Raw genomic sequence first — 22,972 nt, forward strand, 5'->3', positions numbered from 1 at the left:
TACAAAAGGTTTTATTGAAAATCCAAAGTCTATAAATTAAAGGACTATGGAACAACTGCAAATGTACCAAGCATGGTCATTAGGAGAGAGAGCATTGATTACAGAAGCAGCCCCAGGCACCTTTGGAGGAGCTGCAGACATCCACAGCTTAAGCGGGTGAATCTGGCACCAGACAACTATTTAATGTTCACTCTTTATGGAACAATGGCCATTGTTGAAAAGACATTAAGAGGAGGGTTTTGTGCTGCTTTCTACAAGCCACGGGAATACTAAATCAAAGCATATTAATGTGCTGTATTGACCAGTCTTGAATCCAGTTGAGAATTTGTGGCAAGAAACGTGATTCACAGACAATCAGACAAAAGTTCTGTCAAAACACAATTGAGATTGAGCAAGTTGCAAAGAAGGATTGCCCAAAAAAAAAAATCTAATTCCAGATGTAAAGCTTGTATGGCTGACCCCCTCAAACTTGCACTTGTAATTGTAACATAAAGTGGTTTTACAAAGTAAAAACCCAGGAGGGATGGATAGAACTGCACATCTAAATTCATAGACTTTTATCTTTACAAAAACATGTGCATAGATGTGAATAGGTTTTAGGGGTATTTAAACTTTTGAAAAGGATTTCACATATAGAACTGAATTGATCTTATCAACTGCTTTAGCTGACCACCGAAACACATTGCATATATGTGTACCAACACATCTATGGTGTTCACACATTCCTGGGAGAAAACACTTATTAAACCCACCCAAGTTCTTTAAGAAGAATGACTTCTCTTCCTGGAAATATTATTACAAGCACAAATAGGCATCCATCCAACAATAAATCTTTTCTCTGCCAACACTATGAACCTTGAAATGTGAAAATCATCCACGCAGCCAGAAAGAGATACAGAAATTATTACGGTGACGAACATCATTTCCAGCATGATGTGAAACGGAGTTGCTTTGTGCTCTCGATTGATTGCCTCTGTTTAACTGCTTTGGCCTCTTAATTTAGAACAGAGGGAACGGTTGATGTGAGAGACTGGAGAAAGGAGCTAAAGGGAGACTGAACTCATTGGCAATGTTCTATTAGTCCGCATGAAGCATCTTACTGTTCCCATCTGCACTATCCAGGTATGTGTATTCCTACAATTTTAGATGGTCTGGATAAGGACAATTGCACAGTGTTGCTCATCTAATGGTGATTTGGAATCACAGGTGAGTATGTATCTCTAATGTAGAACTAGAAGATGTTGTGGCTTTAAAATCTTTAAAATTTCTAAATTCAGTCATGTTATGGAAGCTTCATAAACAAGCACCTTACCTATTGACAAATCAATGGCATGAAAATAGCTAATTGCAAGCAATTAGGAATATTTATTTTACAAAGGCCTGAAGCAAAAATTAAATACTACTAATAAATGCTTTGAATTAAGATTTCTGATTCTTAAAAAGCAGGTTGTTTTTTAATTGTTTTTCTGATGCCTATCAGTCCAGTGGATTTACTAAGTGTAGATTTTGTGCTCATAAATATAACTATTTTTTATACACATAGTAACCAACAAAAGAAAAACAAACAAATAACTATTACCATTTATCTTTTATGAAATGAACCATTGATTCAAATGGTCTGTAATATTATCCAAAGAAGCAGTTAACATGCGTTTAAGCAGCTTACTTATCTTCTATTTTCACAATTGGTTAACCTTTTCAAAATGTGTTTTTATTGCAAAACTCTGCACAAAGGATATGTTTTAACCCCCTGTCACACTCACTGAGCTTATTTTATTTAAACAATAAAATGGGCTTTGCATCTCAACTACAAAATCAATATTTATGTACCTGAGCAGCCCTTTTTCATGCAAAAACACATGCGCCTGACTTTGGTTAAAGGTTAACTCAGCAGGCAGTGTAATCAGCCAGGCATAAATCGTCCTGCTAATTGCTTGATCCCAACCTAAATGTGTTTGCAGTGAAGAAAGAGCCGCACTTCACTGATTACTTGCAAGGTCTGTTTCAGATTAGAGTAGGAAAGTGCTTCCAGGCTAGTGCACCTCATCTGAAACAAGGTGGGAAAGGTGTATAGAACATGTCCCTTGGCACCTTTACAGCTTACACATTTAGTTGTGTAAAAATAAGTACTTCTAATAGTGTACTCAGCTCAACCGCTATGTGCACTTGTGACAAAAAGAAAGAACACACCCTTAAAATCTAAATGTTTTATACATTCTGCATGTATTTAAGGGTTTTGGAATAATGTTTTCACAAACTTTTATATTTAATAAATAATAACATGGTGAAATCAGTGGTTGATGGTTCTGTTACACTTGAGGTTAGAGTTAAACAATTTCACAAGCTGGTAAAAGTGTGCAGCTTTCACAGCTAAAGTTTGCATAGTGACACATTTTGAAAAGTGCATTGCACAAGGCAGATCATTTGAAAGTCAAAAGTCAAGAATTCATAGATAATGTGTGTTCTTTCCACAAGGACTACATTTTTTTTAGAAAATATGTTGTATGCGTCTTAAAAGAAACATATGGAAAATTTTATATTCTTAATACTGTGTGAGCACGTCCATTTTTCACAGACAGAGTTTTGCTGTGTACAACAAAGGCAGTCAGTAGAAAAGTTCTTATTTTTTATCCCCTTTAAATGTAGAAATGTCAGTAAATACTCATTTTAATATATTAGCTTATATTGTGAAATTAGTGTAACTACCCTGCTGGTAATCTTACATGCACACTTTTTTTTATGTCTATGTGGACCATGAATCTGTTGAAATAAATCAATCATTTGATAGATAGACTCTTATTTTGTAGTATTTTTAGTCATAGTCGTAAGGTGAGATCATTCTATCCTTTTAAATGTTGGCAATAGTTACATAATTTCTGTTACAGGACATTCTTTAATCTTAAAAGTATGTTTATGAAGTATTATTTGTTTTTGTTTTTGTTTTTTTTACTCTGTTTAACTTCATCAAATCTCTGTTATATTTTGAAAGGAAGATATCTTTAGAGGTCGTGCTCCTCTTTTAGAAAGACTGCATTAAGCAGACAAGAATAAATAAATATATCTGTTCTCCTCTCTGTTCACTTTCATTCTAAACGTATGAATTTGGTTTGTAGATTAATAAACTAATTTTATTGTGCTGTGAACAAATAGTCAGCATAAGGCTGTTTCATATAGGGTCTTAAGATTTCACGATAGCATTCATCAAGTTACAGCATCAGGCACATTCAATCTTTATGTATTTGTCTGTAGAGCAGGAGACAGCTGCTGGAGAGATTTATCTTGCTTTTACATTGTCTGTCCATCTGCCTGAAATTTATTCTTGGCATCAAAGATGAGCTGAGCAACATCCCTATATAAAGCTAAGCATACTATTATTGCTTCGACATTGTTGCTTTGGAATGTGTTTAATTGGCCATCTCTGAAGCCGCATAATAAAGCCTGTATGACAGTTCTACAATTTTGGTTGTTAATATTCAGAGTAAATAATATTCACTCTCTTTAGCTCATCTCTGAGGAAAAATAAAAACATGTATAGATGCTGCTCAGATAAGGCCTATGACTTTGAAGCAATACAAGGCATTTCTGTAGCCATACTTCTCATAAGGCTTCAGGTTTCAATATTTTTTTTAAATATATGCAAGTGCATATATTTCAAATAAATTTAAACTTTTCAAAGAAATTTGAATTTCTTTGAAAAGTTTCTGTAATACAGTTCCAGAAACTCTTCTGTTATAATAGTGGTATATTTTAAGTACTGGTTTCTGTTCATTTGGATGATTATGACTAAGAGCTAATAAGAAATAATAATAAATAAATAAAACTAAAAAGAATACTATAAAAACAGTAAGCTGAACAAAATTAATTGTTTCTCATAATTGTTAAAAACTAATTGACAAAACATTGAAATATTGGTTTACTGAAAAGTAGATTGTGTACTTTATGTGCTCTAGACTTAGTTGACGTACATTTAGCAAAAACTGGTACACCTGTTCAGACGGAGATGCCTGTCCTGTTTTTCTGCTGTGGGGTTATGAAAACATAGTTTTTTCTCATCAGTGGCCTTTGTTCTTTGTTCTGCACAGTGTCTATGTTCATTTAAAAGATAAAATAAAATCCATAAGTTGTCTATGGTATTGAGGTTGGGTGAGTTTGCTGGTAAACCAAAGGAAAGTGATACTGGTCATCAAACCATGTTTAGTGCTGGTATCCTCTGTCAGCAGGAGAAACTCTAAGTGGCTCTGTGTGTGGAAGTAAAGCAAACATTAAGAAATGTTGTCAAATTTCTAAATGTAACCAGCCGGTTGGTTGGTTAAGCAACCAACCAGCTGTGGAAACATATTAACACCATGGCTTGTTTCAACACAACACAAAAAAGTATCCACTTTTATATAGGTAAATATTTCAACTGACCCCAGCTAATAAAATTAGTTCCCAAGCAAATGAACTTAATTTTTACCTCAGTGAAGAAAAGGAGCTGTGCAATTATATAAACCACCCTCTAGTTAGTTAATACATCTTTAATGAATAAGGGAGCCTAAAACAAATTAAATGGGAATAGATTCCCTCAGTAAGAATAAAACAAAATAAATGTTTGCCTCTCTATTTTATCCTCTTTATACCACAGGAGAATGTAGCTGTCATGAGGGTTATTCCCCTGACCCTGTCCATAAACACCTTTGCGTTCGCAGTGACTGGAGTCGCAACGAAGGGTAAGACATGTTTGCTCCTTTCTCTTACATCTGGAGACTTTTTTCTGCTTGAACACCCATAGAAATTCTTTAAAAATCCATATCCTCTGCTCTATTGGCATATTTCATTACATTTATTTAATATACCAAGGCTACTTTTCTTGACGTATTTATGTACTGTTCGAATGTAAAGCAAGTTTTAAATCTCCGTACCATTATGTTTCCCTACTGCAATATTAGAATAATTTAAAACCCAAGGGTAAACCTTGCTATACACTTGCAGAGGGCCTTCAGGAATCTAAGAATGTATAGTTAATAGATTAGAACATGCTAAGGTATATGTAAGGTGTTAACATAATTTTCAAGAATGAAACAAGTGTGAAAAGAAAGAAGGAAGGATGTTGTATCGCGTAATTAAATATATCAGCCTGGGAGTACTTGAAGAATGAGATGGAAAGAAAGTCCTTAAAAGGCAACCAGATGGGAAGAAAGACAAGCAACCACTCTGACCTTGCTCGACAATTAGCTGCTTTTCCCAGTCAGCGATCACATTTTATGCCACCTTTGCTTGTCATCAGCTGGCTTCAGTCCAATCACTAATCAATTTTACATTCACTGTTTTCTAAAAGAAATGCTGTAGGTTAATCCTGAACAGGAAACCGCTGTCAAGATATTAAGTATCATCTTGTCTTCATTAGGTGCCTGATTTAGGCCATTTTGAACACAGATGAAAATCATTACAGAAATGTTATTATGCCATCTTAAAAGTTTGTGAATAAAGTGCTCAATGCCTTCAGAATGCACGTAAATAATTGTTCATCAACAAATGAAACCCTCTTTACAATACGAGATATTTTGGCATTGTCCAGATATAGTTATGATAAAACTAAGAAGCTAAGAAGAAAAAAAAATTGCAAGTCTTTGAGTTTGTCATCTCTAGTCAGATTGAAATGGCTAATTGTGCCAGTGAGAAAGACTGGCACAATTTAGAAATGGCCCAATAGTCAGATATCTACTTAATTTAAGAAAATTAGTCTGGAAACACAAACTATTTTTTCTTTATTTTTCTGCAGATTATCAAATTAAAGTAGTGTAAAACTGTTTGTTATATGACATGAGCAGATAAACTGTTACAAAGTGTTTTCTACAAATAGTAGCCTGATCTGCAAAGGATGCATTCTCATTCAACTTTACTTTGATAATCCTAAAGGAACCAAAAAAGGGGCAATCAACTGCATTCATAAGCTGTCTATTTTGTAAATGAAAATGATTTATGTGTAATTCAACCTCAGTATCAATGCAACTGTTCTGTGAAGGCTTCAGATGTTTGTTGTAGCTGTGGTTCCCAAACCTGGTCCTCAAGTATCCCTGTTCTGCATGTTTTAAATGTGTATCTGCTCCAGCACACCTGATTCAAATGATTGCATGACTTTCTTTGCAGCCACCAAAAGCTACAGAAGCCTGTTAACACATTCATTTAACTCAGGTTTTTGAAGCAAGTAGTAGACCCCTAAAACATGCAGGGCAGGGGTACTTGATGACCAGGTTTGGGGACCACAGTGGTAGAGAATATGTAGAGAAAAAGCAAACAGCATCATAAAAACAAAACCAAACAAAAGGAAAAAAGGCAATCCATGAGAAAAATTATGTATAGTGTATTTAGATAGTTAGTCTAAATGTTTCAACTAGAAATAGATGTGCATAGACATGTAGCTCTTTTACCCGCAATACATTTAACAAGACTCAGTCACATTATTAAAGCATCGGGACTATCAATACCATTAGCTTTATATTAAGTTATTGTGCTTGAAAAAAACTTCTAGTGACATAGTTAATCTACAAACCAAAAGGAATAATGTTTGTTTCTGTTCTTGTTTCCCTGGAATTAAGTCCTTGGCCATATGCTAACTTGGAGAAAGGTTATGACCTAGTTACAGGAGCACAGGCCCCCGAGAGAATCTTCAGGTGAGTCCTACGCCTCAGTGCATTTCCTGATCATATGACTTGTACTAGCCATCTGTGAGTCTATAACTGCACAGTTGTCATGTTCTTGACATGTGACTTGCATGTGTGTGACAGAGCATACTGATAAGTAGCTGGCAGATGCATATAAATACAGCTGTCCTGACAAAGACAGACACCTTATTGGTGGAGTAAAGTCTTGCCAGTGGGTTTTTTTGTGTTTTCGCAGAATAGCCCAAGGAAAACTTGTGGAAGGCCTCATTTCAAATGCTTTTACTGCCATTTTGGTTCCACTCTACACTCTTGATGGGGTCATTGTGTTTGACATTTTTCATCATGTGTAAAAGGCAAGGGAGCCATTCTCTGTTGCCCGGCTGCTCTTTTTAACCAGCCAACCCACCCGAAAATACAGAAACTGGTGTACATTCTAAAAGATGATGGGTACTGATTTTGAGAAATTGAACTCCTATTTCATGCTCCCTAGACCTCCTTTATGTAGGTGGGAGGAATTATTTGTCACCATAGCCTTGCTTTACTTTACACTGACCTTGCAGAGTTGGTTGTTCAGGTGGAGTCTATTATAAGAACTGATGCACTAAATTCACAATCTGTGTTTTGGACAGAAACACTCTCCTTTCTACACCTGCACAGCCAGTTAAAGGCTACACAGTATGTCCGTGATCTGGTCGCACACACAAAACCTCAGGCACTAACCAAACACACAGTTTCAGTTGCAGTGCAAAATGCATTCAGCCTTGAACACACCAGTGCAGATAACAACACAAGTGAGTTAAGTTGCAGCAGTAAAGTGGAAACCTGCATTAGAATGGAGTTGGACTGGTTTTATATCTGTGCTGTTTGGAGTAGGAGGCAAGAAGACTGCAATGCTCCTTAGCTGGACAAAATCATTCCTCTATGTCAGTGAAGAGAGGAATATTATTAAAACAGGGATTAGATTCACAGTTGGAAGGCTTTCAGTAAAACCAGAGCTACCTGAACAGTGACAAATAAAAGCATGTTGTGATCTCAAGGTAGCCGCTCCACAAAAGCATTGGATATATATATATATATATATATATATATATATATATATATATATATATATATATATATATATATATATATATATATATATATATATATATGTGTTTTGAACGGTCAAATGTTGAACAGAGGTTATATTGAGTGAAATCTATTCAAATTAGTTGAGTCAAATCAGAAAACTGGCAGCATGTTGTACACAAATTGGCAGCATGTTGTACACAAAGGTGTATTTAGCTAGTTTAAACTGAGTTTACACAAAGGAATCGTGATACAACAATCCTTCTTTGGTGCTCCAACGCTACCCATCTGCAGTGCAATCTCAGTACCTTGAATGTTGTCAGAGTTTGCAAGTTTTTTTTTTTTTCTTTTTTTTACTTTTTCTCATATTAACGTTCATAGCAGATTGACAGGAAAGCTGGTAGTGAGACAGGGGGGAAGCATGTGGCAAAGGTCAATGGGACTGAGGCCTTTGTACATTGGTGACCGGCTTTACCCTCTATTCCATTGCCACGCCACGTACTCTGTCAAAATGTTTTAATCTGACTTGAACTCAAGTAACATTTGCATACTTTATGTTTGTACAGATCATTCTACAGTTTGGGCCAAGGGTTGTGGCTCCCAGTCAGTAAAAGCTTTGTAGTACCACCAGTGGAACTGTCCATCAACCCAATTGCCAGCTGCAAGACAGATGTGTTGGTTACCGAAGATCCAGGAGAGGTCAGGTAAGAAAACTACCAGTCTGGGATCAGATTCATACAGGCACTCTGACAAATGTGTTTGCATAACTCTAAACTCTTCACTAAATGGATGAGTTGATAAACAGTCACGAAGAGTCCAAGCTTCAACAATATTGGTGTTTAGATGACATGCTGTTTCCATGACTCAAGGACTAATGTTGTATATCATCCAACATTAGGGCAGAATTGCTTTGCAGAAAGCAATTCTGCAAAGCAGTGCTGCATATATAAGTCTGACACAGTGCTACAGTTCAGCTCCATGCTGATAGTAGTATATATATATATATATATATATATATATATATATATATATATATATATATATATATATTTCATTTATTCTACCAATACATATATTTTAAAACTGAATATTGTGCTCTCATTAAAAATTTTAACATAGTAGAAAAAAATCACAATATCTGCTATGAGCTATGTCTTACATTTCTTACATTTCTCAGTAAACAATTTAGGTGTCAAATTGCACAAAACAAATAAATAAAACTACCAGAAGTTTTTGAGTCCATACCACACTCTCTCAAAACCTTTTTTGGATTGCTTTTGAGAGTGTGATTTTTATTTTTTTTTACTTTTTGAAAGTAGATTTTGAGAGTAATAAACTCTCTTTTAAACTCTCTTACTTTTTGCACTGGACAGCATAGCACGTATTCTGTACAGATTTTGAGCCAAATTTTGTTTAACTCAGTCGAATGAAATTATCCAATCAAATTGATAGCCATAATGCAACACAGTCAAATTCCATTAATCAAGCAATGCCAACTGGCACAAAGATAATCTAAGGAAGACCAGCCAGATATTTTGAGCCAATGACTTTGGCGATATCACTTATCTTGGACAAGTATGTGGCGACAGTGAAGAGAAACCCCTACCCGGTTAACTGAAGGAAACTACCAGCAGAAACAAGAAACCAACTGGGGGCTAAGAGGACAGAAAGAAGATACAAGTGAAAAACTGAAACACTAGTTCTGGAGTCCTTTCTGTAAAAAAGAAAAGCAGAAAACACAGACTTAATGGCAACAATATTTGTCCTGGAAAGATACACAGCCAATCACAAAAGCTGAATTTTCTGTGGGAGTGACAAACAAAGAGAGCACGTCAAATGTACTATATTAGCTATAATACTAGCAGCGATAGCTTCTTCAAAAAGAGTAGCATGAGAAAATGAGTAGGAGTAGCTATATGCTGTATATTGGGGTAAGGGTTGCTCATTTGATAAGGTACTACAAAGCCTAGATTCAACAAGAAGTCGAACACACTTATCAGAGATTTTTGAGCATATTAACTTGCTAACCTCATACAATTCCAGATATATTTGCTTTAACATGTGGTTATTTAAGCTACAGTCTCCTTCCTATCATTTAGAAGTGATATCTGACAATGACAAGGCAGTTTTTTTTTTGTTTTTTTTTTTTGTTTTGTTTTTTTTTGGGGGGGGGGGAGGTTTCCACAGGCACTCAAACAATATTTTTGCTTTTTCAGATAATTGGTACACCTGAAAGAGAGTTGTGTGAAACTTCTAATAGAACAGAAGTTTCTGAAATACTCACGCTAGCCTTTCTGGCATCATGTTTAAATTAATTTAAATCACTTTTCGTCCTCATTCTGATGTTCGGTTTAAATTTCAGCAAATCGTCTTCACCACATCTAGATGCCTCAGTGCATTTAGTTGACCATATGACTGGTTGAGTTTGTGGAAGCATGTATTTTAAACAAGAGTTTCTGGCAAAATACGCCTGCCAGTTGAAATAGCTTATTCCATTTACGCCATTGTATTTACTCAGATATAATGGAGTTAATGTATTTGTGTTGAGAAGAGCTGCATTTCATCTGTTTCTTTTTTCTCAGCTAATTTCTGTCCTCTTTGAACACACTGTGGAGAAGCAGGAAGGTGCACTGTCACAGTTGTATACTGTGTGCACACACATTGTTGAGTCTCTTGGACCAATCATTGCCCATAGTCACACTCAGCAACAGAAAAAGAAAACCCTACCCTAAAGGGACAAAGGCCATACTTCAGCAATGACTGCAACTGACCTTCACTGATTGGAAGGAAGGTGCTACGCTGTGATGAAATTCATGATGAAGATTTTACCTTCATTAGTGAAACAAAAAGATACAAAATACCATTCACTAAAGTACAAAGATTTTGAATCAAACACCATTTTCTATTTTGATGATTGTGTACAATATCCATATCTGTGTACATTCATTTATATGTGTGCATGTATGTGTGTGCATTAAGAACAACAATTGGTATATGTTTAAACACTAATTCACAATGCAAAAGAGAAAATTAAACATTCTTTTAATACAAATATTTAGCGGAATTACAAGTCATTAAACTTTCGGTCAATTGATCCTGGATGGTGTATTAATTAGCCGTCACAGTGACTGACTACCAAGGTGGAAGTTTAAAAAAAAATTTGTGCTCACAAGATCATGAACAAGTACTAGGTATGATGATGTCACACCCAGGATTAGCAGTTCAGTTTCACAACAGACATAGTCAAGAGACGCATCTCTTTCTAAAGAATCTATAACTCTGCCAGGTTCTTTTCTGGAGGAGCTCAGATAAGCCTATAAGTCTAAGAAAATAAGGTTTATTTTTGGCTAGGACAGAGTCACTGGCTACACCACAGAAGACTGAAATTTTCTTTGGATCCAGGGTTTCTTAAAAAATGCAGTCTTTTACTTTCCCAACAATATTAAGTCATCCTCCCTAGCGCAACCTGTTCTGAACTGTGGATAAAGAGAGTGAACACTGCTATTTCAGAGTTTTGTTGTCCAATGACATCATGGGTATTCCATCTGTGATTCCTCCCACCCTGGGAACTACATATGAAAATGGGATAAGCATTCAGGGGTTGAACATTTTTATCAGTCTCTTATTCTGTCCTTTTTGTTTTCCCCTTGCCTGGGCCCATCAATATGTTGTATTGTATTGTATTGTATATGTATACATGTTTAAAATTAGGCAAGAGCTAAAGGACAATTGAGCACACTCTTGAGTGTTTTTGATTTATGGCATTCAGCAAAACATACAATTACAGTAATAGAAGAAGACAGCTCTTTTCTAATGTTTGTCATATATTTCAATGTTGCAAATTTTCTATGTTGCTGCGTAAATTTAATTTTTAGAGGCTTAATAAATTTGCCTCAGGAGCACAGAACTCCCAAGGAACTTTATGCTTCTGATGTATGGTAAATAGGATTATTGTATGCTTCTTGAGTAATTATTCCTGGTCTTTCATTTACTTTGAGATAATTCCACAACCAAAGAAGTAAGCTGTGCAACTAGTGCACAGTGTACAGCAGCTATAATAATAATAATAAAAAAAAGATTTTGGGCACACAATGATCCAATCAGTTTGCACATATTTATAAAATAACCCATAAAAATAAAAATAACCCATGCCTATTTACCCAAGAGGCATAGAGGTTGTATAAATAATCGCTAATGAGGTTTTCTTTTCATTTGTTTCATTTAGTCTGACATGATTGTACGCGTGATAGATAGATCTTTCTACCCTAGGTCACAGTTTCAATTAGTAATATAATGTTTCACCAAGTAGTTACAGAGTATCCTTTTGTTTCATTTGCAGCTTGTAAGATCTGTTTAGGTTATCACCCTTGCTGTCAGTGGAACAAACCTTCAAGGACATATATTCTATTTTCACTGCTCTGTAACAAGAGTAGTCGTTGTAGAATCATCTCTTGCCCTTATGATTACAATTCAACAATACTGTCTAAGAATATTGTCTTTTGATCTTGACTTTTCAAATAGAGATATCATTGAGAGTGGCCTCTTGAAATATTAGACCTGAAATAAAAAGAAATCCTGAATCCTCAATGCAAGACATTTTTCAGCATACAGCTCCTCGATGTAAAACATTCGTTTGGAATACTAACTTAATGTTGTATATGAAAGTGATGATTAGTCCCTGTAACTGTGAGGCAGATCTGTCAGATTGTCATGAATAATGCAGATAGCTCATTATCCAAAGCAATTTTTTGCAGGAATAAGTCCCATGGGAGTTCATGGTGATTCAGTCTGATGCTCTCTTCCAAAATGTTTATATGCACATTTATGTCGATAGTTAGTCACAATAGATAGGCTCTTGTGGTGAGTGCAAAAATGCATTGCAGCTGGAGCTTTTAAAGGGACATATCTCAATCTCACTTTTGCCTTTTAGGTCTACAGCCAATCCTCCTTTGTGACATATGAAACTGAGAGAAGTGTGAAAATGGGGTGTTAACAGAATTCATGCATGGACCATTCTTATTGCTATAATTCATAAATTGAACAAGAAAATATGTAACTGTATTTATAAAGTAAGGTAAATCTAAACATTTCATTCACTTTTCTATGACACAAAAGTACAGACAGCACATATCGAAGGAATGTTATTTCATAAATTACAGCTTAATCAAAAAAGGGCCTAAAAAAAACTTCCAGGGTTTCTGCAGGTTTTGAATTAAAAAAAAAATAAAAAAATTAAGACTTATTAAGACTTATTAATTTAATACAAAATTATCCAGTAAAGTTAATTTTTTTTTTATGGTTGAAAGTTACAGTTTTTAAATTTTGAATTATTTTAAATGTCTGTTAATGTAGTAGCAATGTATTGGTACTTCAAATGCTCAATAAAATGTCACTTCATTTATTTTGCTTTATGGATTGTATAAGTAACTACAAACACACTACCTGCCAATCAGATCTTCTGTTATTGGCAAGTCTAAATCATTTGATGGTCTGAAGAAGTGCCCCTGTTAGCATGGGGAAATAAAAATTCAGCAACATTTAGGCTCAAAGAAACAAATTTAAGGCTTCATTAAAGCCAAACATCTTGATCCAAATAGGGACTTTAAAACCTACTGCTACAATGCAAAAACAACCCCATAAAACTGGAAAAACTGGGTGCATAGGCAGTGAATTTGCATTCAGAAAGTGACAAATACATTACTACTGTGAATGCCCTGAGACACACAGCAGCTATCAGTCAGTCTGGATTATTCACACAGTAACTAGCACCATTCTTACAGCACAAATGATAAAGTAGAGGTCTTGTCCCAAAATGTGTTTCTGGACTATAACATTGTCAAGTAACTTAAATGTAGAAAAGATAAAACTGTGTACATAACTTGTTTTGGACAAGCAGACTTTATATTATATAGTATGTTTTGTTTCATTATATTAAAACAACAGATGCATGGGTCTTCTGCTGCAACACCATGTCTTATGATCCTTTGGCTACTTTTACACTGAGTCTTCAATCTTAAAATAAAATACTGTTACAAAATGTATTTATAGTAAGTCAATAAAAGGTTATATACTCCCCAGTGCAAGGATTATAACATATGTTATATGGAAGCCTGCATGATTTATGTGTGTTGTTTGCATATCTAGCAGTATTTACCTTGTGCAGTATACCACTAACTGTTCCTGCATAAATAAATAAAAAATGTATGGTAACACTTTATTTGAAGGGATGTGCATAAGACTGACTTGTCACTGTCATAAACATGATGTGATGTTTATGAATATGAAGGAGTCTTTATGAATATTTAGAACTGTTGTCATGAAGTGTCATCTTGTATATTATGACACTTTTAATCTAAAGTTGCTTTAAAAAGTGCAATAAAAGTCCAATAGTAGTGCCAACTTTGCATTAAAGTGTCATTATTTACCAAATAATGCAAAGTTGGCACTATTATTGGACTTTTATTGCAACTTCAAATAAGGGACAAAGAAAAGTGCTGAATTGTTCCTGTTGTGAGTAATGCTTTTGCCTTTTGTAAATTGCTGATTAATATTTTTGCATTAAGATATAATTTAGAACTCTAACCCCAAAGTACCACATTTTAATCAAATTTTGCCCAAGGATCTTTTTTTTTTTTTTTTTTGTCAACTCTTATTCGACGTGGAATTTACCAGGCTGTTGAAAATTAGCTAAAGTAGCCTTTTTAAATGTCATATTTGTCATTGACAAATTCAAAGGGGGTACTGAAATCCTGGCCATTCTTGTGTTAAAGACCGCAACTCACATTAATCCAACCTAAATGTGGTTCTTAATGCTGATGGCCAAGAGACAGCTAATTTTGTCTAACCACTCCTAATCCATGAGGTGCTAATGCCCTATAATGCATTCTAAAATAGAATCCTGTTCCTTTCAGGTTTCACGGAAACTACATAAATTCATTTAAATGTCATCTTGATATGGAACATAAAAGGTGATAAAACAGCTTCCTGAAGTTATTCATTCACAAAACAATTGCCTAACAATGTTTCAAAAGCACGGTCAATTATAAAACCATCATCCTATATGCCATGCTTTTTATGTTTCTTTTATTCTCATTATAGATACTCCGAATGTTTTCACTTGGGTTGACTGTGACATTTAAAGCCAGGCAAAGGTAAAGGAACATGCATTCCGAGAAGTCCCTAGAATGTACATTAATGGAAACATAAAGCAAAGTAAGATAAAGACAATCATTTGGTTTTGGTTTTATGCAAATGGCATGTGTGTTTAAAATAACAAAACTGAAAAACTGCTTTGACAAAGTTGAGAATTTAAACAAATGTGGCACTCAATATTGGACAATTACATTTTGAAATTTTAGGAATGATTGGTCTGAGACTCAGAAGGTTTGCAAATATTTACAAACCAGATACTAAGGAGTCCTGTGGTAGTTTGAAAATGACCTTTCTTGGTCCAGGAAATGTAAAATTATTCTTTTTTTTTGTTTTGCACCATGCACTACAATGCAGGGTTTTTTTCATGGTTTTCAAGGTTATTCTTTCTAAGATGTAAAGTTGTATGGAAGATAATAGATGGCTGATTTTGGAAGAAGTATTGTGTAAGTGACTGTTAAGGAGGATTCAAACTACCTGAGCTGACAGAATAAGGATGCACTAAACAAGGCCTACTTCCACAAGAAAAAGCAGTTTTCTTTGTGACTTGCTTAATAAAAACATCTCTCTAAATCTTGCTGGATGTCAGCATAACTGCTTTGGCATCATTCCATTTAGACAAAAATTTCTCAACAAATTGTTTTTCTTTTTCTTTTCTTTCTTTTTCCCTCCAGGGTGTCTTTTGTGGGCTCTATTGTCCCTTATATAACAGTAGGCTGACAGGAAAGGCGGAATGAGAGGGGGGAAGACATGCGGCAAATGTCAGTCTGGTCTGGGAATCGAACCCGCAACGGCCGTGTCGAGGTCTCAAGGCCTCCAAATGTGGGTTGCACTATCCCCTACGCCACCGTAGCACTCCCCTAGATATTTTCTGCTCTGAAAATTATATATGTGGTGCATATTTAAATTAAAACCGCAACCATTTATAGCAAAGCTCGTAGCACCTCCCGCCAGACATGACAGTGGTTTGTTACCATGGAAATTGAATGGAAATTGGTGAACTGAACTGAACTGAAACCCAATTTTGTTTACATTGTTTATTTTTTATTTATATGGAAAGAAAAAAAAATCTCTTAGTCAAATTCCTATCTAGTAAATTATTTAATATTATTAGTAAATACATATAGTATTAAGCAGTAAAAGATGACTTAGAGAAAAAATCCCTCATGTTTTTTTGTTTCTCTTTTTTCACTTTTTCAATCCAAAGATCAATGGCCTTGTTTTTATTTGGAAACAACAACCTTTTGTTTTCTCAATAATTATGCCAAACAATGAGGTTTTGTCCTTTCAAGCGATTATTATAATGCAGAATAAAACGTATCATGCACTTCTCTAACTTGGAGAATTACTTCTTTGTGTTTATAGAATGAACAATTAAGGTTCTTTCAGCTGCATACACAAAAAAAAAAAAAAAAAAAAAAACATTGGGAAGAAACTGTTCATAACCTTTTAACACTTACTGTCACTTTCATTTGTGATTAATGAGTTTGCAAGCCCCGATCAAGTGAAGCATAATTCAAATGCCCCATTACAAACAAAGAAACACTTCCAGAGTTTCTGGAAACTAACAAAAAAAACAATAAATAAATCAAATATAAAGACAATCTCACTTATGCTTTACAGTTACATGGTCGTAACAACTGCCCCATCACTCTTCAATTTATAATTTACTTTTACCAGTTTTTTTCTGTGAAGAACCACCTTTTTGCTCTGTGGTTGTTGAAATTCTAAAGCATAGGTGGTCCATTCAGTGACAAAATTGCTTGATGAGAGTCAGCATATTTGTGGGGAGCGGGAATAAGAGCATTAATCAAGTGCAGGGCCAGACCAATAACGGGCTCTGTAATCATGCTGGAGCAGCGCTCTAACTTTGGGCAGTGTCATGTGGTCGTTCATCATGTGGAAAAGGCAGGAGGCAGAAAGGGAGATTAATAACAAGTATGGCACATCGGTGTTTAGATGCAGCCAGTGTAAGGCTAAGTCATGTAATAGAGTCAAAGAGTCAAAAGCACTGATCTTGATATGGAAAGGGTTGGAGAGAATATTTTTTATGCATGAAATATGGTTGCCTCTCACTTTGTTTTCAAATCTCTTTAGGCATGACAATAAAAGTCATTTCTTTAAGCTTGAATATTTAAAAAAATGTCCACATGTCCAATCAGGTTAAATCACATTTAAACTTTGGAATGTCAATATTACATGAACAGTATTGAAAACTATAACTGTGAATATCTTCGACTCCTCCACCAAACATATCTACAAAAAAAAAAACAACAAAAAAAAACAAAAAAACAACTAAAGTATTATGCACATTACTAAAGGAAAAGGAAAGTAATCAACAAACTGAATGATGTACAGAAATCTATCTGTACAGCTAGAAACAGAAAATTAACTAGGTTCAGTTGAGCTTTTGAATATTTGATATTTCCCTTTCTTTTATAATGGAAAAAAGGGAAAGAATCTTTTATCTCTCAGAATGCTGAGAGATAAAGACAACACATCAATACGTACATTGATGTGTTGTCAATGCACATATCCATCTTTCCTCTTGAGAGGCAGTGACAGAACCTGTCAACTATAGTGACCATAATTCATAAATTGAATTATTTACTTCTGTAAATACCATAATAGATCAAAACCTGTTAAACTAAAGCTAGCTTTCCAAAACAGTTTTACTTTGCCATGGATTAAATAGTTGCACAGCATTTCACTGAAGTTTTAAATAACATAAGTCTTGAGCGTTTCTTTTTTTTTTTTTTATGAATCTGTCTGTGTTATTTTAGTCACCCCCTCTTTCCCTGTGCACTAGACTATTCTGAATTAAGGATTCATTTTTCACTGCTTTAAATACTTGGCAGATGAAACCAAATGCCAGCTGGATAATTCAGAAAAGATGAGCTGCTAAATAAGGAAAAAGAAGGGACATGCAAAGAGAATGAACTCACTTTGGTTGGTTCTGGTGCAGTACGATGGCAGGGCATTACTCACTTGTGCCTCTGCTAAGTAGGGACGTAAACCTGAGGTGGTGTGAAAACAAGAACAACAAACATCAATATGCAATTAAGAACAGTAGCCACTTCCAGTCTTGGGGGGTGGAAGGGTGTAGCTATTCTCTCTGGGTTTCTCCACCTTCTATCTCTGTTACATAGCATTTTCATTGAGTTTTTAAAGCCAAGACAAGTGTTTGTTCATGGTCCAAACTTCGTTTGTATTTTACTTAATTCCACCCCTGCTAATAAGTGAGGTCAAATTATTATTTTATTTTTAAAATACTAACCCTTTTCTATACCCACCAAGATCTGTGTAGGAAAGCATGTGAAGCGTAGGCGTTCCTTTCAGACCTTGCAATTTTTGCAGTGTAATTACATCAGCAGTAAGTATTATAATAGAGCCAATGTTCAGTCTTTTGCCATTATGTGTGCATGACATAACATATTGCTAAAAATGAGCTCTCTCCAGCCAACAACAGCAAAAAAAAGTTGAGATTTGCTAAAAAATAGTATATAGGTCTGGGTTGCACAAACGCTTCTGGTTCAGTTAGCTACCACCCAAAGATGTCAAAATGTGAATACAACAGCAGTTTATTCTTCCATATCAATGCTGTCTCATTTAAATGGGACAGATACAAACTATGATCATGCATCCATTGGTTTTGTAGCAAACGATTCCTGAAATGTCAGATGTTTTCACTTTTTGCTCAAGGAAATGTAGTTTTATTGTGTATCATCACAAATCTAGAAATCTGAAGCTGAAGAAGAAAAAAAAAAAAGTATGATTTTATGGTCATAACAAAATAGAATAAAATATAAAAAAAGAATACTTGCTGTCTGACTGCATATATCTTTGCCAAATTATCTTCTATAGCCAACAAACTGAATGAGATAATTTACCCTTAAACATTTTAAAGCACTTTTAAATTACAGCTATTATTTCACAGTACAATAAACATTGTATAAACAAAGGAACTGTTACTTAAGCTGTTTATTCTCAAGTAGGCACACATTTTCTCACATTCGGTATGTGATGTGGTAACAGTGAAGGATTTGTTAAACAGCACTGGCAGTTTTAATTCTTAACAAAATACTTCACTTAATAAAAGATGCCATGGATTTAACATGCAAAGAAGACTGTAAGAAAATTAAGGCTTTTAAATGTTTGATTTAACCAACATTTGTAAGAAATTAATGCACATGTATACAGTAAGAAAAAAAAAATCAGTAGTATTTTCATTAGATTGATACATCCGTTTACTCCACCCACTTGCTTTCATAGATCCATTCATCCATCCACCACTTACCCACTCACCTAGGGTCAGGTCTTTATGGCAGCCGGCTAAGCAGAGAGGCCCAGCCATCCGAGAAACATAGTCTCTCCTGCATGTGGTGGCTCTTCCTCTTGGTCTCTCCCTGTGGGATATCCCTGGAACAAGCTTCTCACCAAGCTTTCTCCCAGGAAAAAAAGGGAATCCCCTTGAGGAGTGCTCTTCAGCACCACCAAACTTTCCCCAGCATGCACTACCTCCAGACCTGGCTCCAGAATGGTGCCTTGGTAACCAGTGTCTGGACAAGGGAACACTGTTACCATTGTTGGCAATCATCATAAGGGGTCTTTTGGGCTGCACTTTGCCTGATCCCTCACATAGGACCTGTTCACCTTAGGTGACCTTACCAGGGCTACCTAAGTTGTCAGGAGCTTCATGCCCCTGACAGCAAATCCTAGGATCATTGGGACACTCAAACCCCTCCACCCTCCTTTCAAATGTTATGGTTCATTTTAACACTGATTATTACAAATGATTTATCCATGGTGTTCCATATAATCTTAACGTACATCTGTTCTACTTAGATTTGTAGTTTTTCATTGAGTAAACTTCCTCTGCATGTAACCTTGAGAAGTTTTAATCCCGCTTTAAGCTTGATGTTTTTTTAAGAGGACAGTTTAATCACATTTTTAGCAACATCAATAGGAACTTAATTTGTTCAGTGGCACTTTTTTTTTAGAATCTTCCTTGAAATGACTTTGCCAAACAAGCAATTCGAAGCACGCAAAAGCACACAAACTGAGCTGGAGCTCTAAGCTCCTCCTTACACAGCAAGTCATCTGTCTTTCCCATCAGTCAAGACCTTTCTGCTGCCTTTAGTCTTGAGCCCCTCCTCACAACATACAGTGCTCCCTCTAGTCCCACGCCTGGGGACAGTGTGGCTTATTATTTCATTCTTTGTGACAGCCAGTGCACTAAAGTCAGTATACAGACATGGCTGCATGTGCTTAGGTGAACATAGAATTGACGTAAATTTGCTATGCACTTCCAAAATGTATCCCTTTTATTTGACTGAACCCTAATTAAAACATAAATAGGCTTTTTTGTTGTTGTTTCATTCAAATTAATGTTTGGCTTCAATAATAATAAAAAAATGTCAATTTCATTTAAGAAAGAAAGGATTCAAAACATGCAAGGCTTAACAGCAAGTAGTTCTTTAGTCCAGTTGTGGTATTTCTGTGGAAGCTAATTAGTTCTAAAACCGCTTTCCAAACACAAGAAAAACAGCCTGTTTATGCTTGACTTGAACACAGAGAACAGTATCAGTGATACTTTTGACATAGCTATGCTTGGAAAACAGACTTTCTGTTTCCCAAGTGCAAAGAGTTAAAACTGTCTTTTAAGGGAGTGTGATAGGAGCACAGGACTGTCACAAGCATGCCCTCAACTCTTGGACTGCTTGGCAGGTTTGAGCAACAGAGGGTCACGCATCTGCTTGTGCACAGAGAGATGAAATGCTCTCTTGATCATGCAGTTTCACACACAAATAATGCTCTGTGCCATTATGGACCTGGAATGTTACCTCGCCAAGATAGTTTACTGGCTGCTAATTTTTTTGTGAGTGTTTGGATCACGTCTCCTTGTTTTGTTTTTTTTGTTTTTTTTGCATGCTCTATTTTAACACAAATTAAACTCTGCACTGTTGCTCCTTTATCTTGCATGATTTCTACAAGTACATGTGGGTGTTGGCAGTTAATGTTGATCCAGCGGTGTTGGAAAAAATTTATTTTGTGACGTGTAATATAAGATTTGCGCAACTGGTGATGTTATGTGAACATAGTTTTGGAATATTTTATGTTTCTATTGATACTTTTTCATAACTCTTACAAATTTTGATCAAAAATGTGATCAACCTGGGTGAAAACAGAATACAAGTTTTATGTTATAATGATTTCATCTATTATAGCAACAAGGCTATCCAAATCAACTTTTGTTGATTACTAGCTGCTAAATCTGAAATTCTGAAACTCTCTGATAACATGAAATATGCAAAAATATCTTAGAAGGCAACACATCCTACCCAGATCTCTGTCAATGAGAGGAAGCTAGATGGACAAGGCAAAACTGAATATTTTCCTTAATGTGTATGTGGACAAATAAAGGAAAAGTAATGTGTCCAAAACTTTGCCCACCTTCAGACCACCTCTTGTATAAAGCACAGGGTTCCTACAAAATGTATTGACTTTTCTGTAGTAGGGTAAACAAAATGTACATTTCAGCTGTGTAATTTTGCTTGCATTTATTTTCATTTCCATGTTTATGTACATAGGAGAACCACACAAAACATGCAGGAACAAGTAATGAACAACTCGGGCAGAAATATACTTATATATAAATCAGAAAAAAACTGAGAACATTTGCAACTTTTACAGTGAAATTACTTCAAAGCTGTCATCACCATTAATGCGTAGTGAATGCTAATTCCCCAAAGGCTTCACATCAATGGAACATGGTAAGAATGTCTAGCTAGCTTCCACCAGTGTGCTGGCATGGCAGGGCTCAGCATAAATGGATGTGATTCACATGAGCGGATAAATCCCAGAGCACAGTTGCTTTCCAAAAAATGTACCTTGCACCAGAATAGCACGTCCCAAGGTGGATCCATTTGTAAAATGATCTCAGAATTTATTTCATAAACAGCAACATGAAAATGCAGCTGAGGTTCACAGTTTCCTTTATTTTGTATGCACATATTAATATAAACTTTATGTGTATCAATTAAAATGATTTAAAAAAATGATGTGTCTTTGTCACAATACAGCTGAGCTTGAATATTTTCCTAATTGCGGTAGAATAGAACAAAACATTTTGAGAGACTGCTCTCCAGGTGGTAAGGGATTATGCTCAGCTCCTTATGCATTGTTTTTAATTAGACATTACTTGTACTTGTGTGTCCATAATTCCTTTGTGAAAACATATGTAAAATGTTCAGTACTTCTTTAGTTAAACCTTTTTTTTTTTCTTCAATTCCAGGGAAGAGGCTTTGATGTCTACGTACTTTGAGTCAGTACAGGACCTGTTGGCGTCCTTTGGACCTGTTCGTGACTGCTCCAAAGACAATGGTGGCTGCAAAAAAAATTTTAAGTGTGTCTCTGATCGACAGATGGACTCCTCTGGTTGCATGGTAAGCTAATTTCAAATAAAGACTGTTTACTTTCAGATTCACACAGAAATGGAAATGGCTAGTGATACCTGTTCAGGACGGTCATAGAACACCCAACCCTTTTGGTTGAGTGTATTCCAGCTCCTGTTTTTTTTATTTTATTTTAATTTATTTTATTTATTTATTTATTTATTTATTTATTTATTTATTTATTTATTTATTTATTTATTTATTTATTTATTTTGCAATAGCTGTGTAAATTGCCAGCAATATTCTCATGGGTTCCTCAAGGTTAAAGCCAGACTCTTAGCAGAAAGAAGATTCACCTGAAATATTAAAACAATCCAACCGTTCTACGTGCCACATACTCAAATTATAGAGTTTAGGTCACACCGAGAAAACCAAAATTTCAAGGTCTCCTTGTCTTTAGTTACTTCCTTCATCCCCAGCCACTCTCTGGCCAGCTCTTTTTATAATCCCTTTAGCGAGACCTGGCATGCCAATTAGACCTTGAATGGAGATGCCCAGTGGGCATCCTTGTTAAATTTTACATCCACCTCAACTGGTTCATCTTAATTTGTTTTTTTTTTCTGGATTTCTAAAGACTGCCTGATCCATGTGAGAAGAACGCAAAGACTGTCTTACCCACATATTAGTCTGCCCTTAAGTGCTGCTAAGAGCCCAGGG

At 35.4% G+C, this 22,972-nt stretch overlaps 1 protein-coding gene across 1 annotated transcript in view; it reads left to right on the forward strand.

Annotated features, from left to right (window-relative positions):
* The window catches only part of LOC122819665 (astrotactin-2-like), a 314,363-nt gene that overhangs the window by 174,677 nt on the left and 116,714 nt on the right, over positions 1 to 22,972 (forward strand). Inside the window, exons 9-12 of the mRNA XM_044096573.1 lie at positions 4,625 to 4,709; positions 6,579 to 6,653; positions 8,279 to 8,416; positions 22,156 to 22,306. Coding sequence (XP_043952508.1) covers positions 4,625 to 4,709; positions 6,579 to 6,653; positions 8,279 to 8,416; positions 22,156 to 22,306 — 449 coding nt within the window. The remainder of the gene's footprint in view (positions 1 to 4,624; positions 4,710 to 6,578; positions 6,654 to 8,278; positions 8,417 to 22,155; positions 22,307 to 22,972) is intronic.

Source organism: Gambusia affinis, linkage group LG17, assembly GCF_019740435.1.
Source record: "Gambusia affinis linkage group LG17, SWU_Gaff_1.0, whole genome shotgun sequence".
Classification (NCBI taxonomy): domain Eukaryota; kingdom Metazoa; phylum Chordata; class Actinopteri; order Cyprinodontiformes; family Poeciliidae; genus Gambusia; species Gambusia affinis.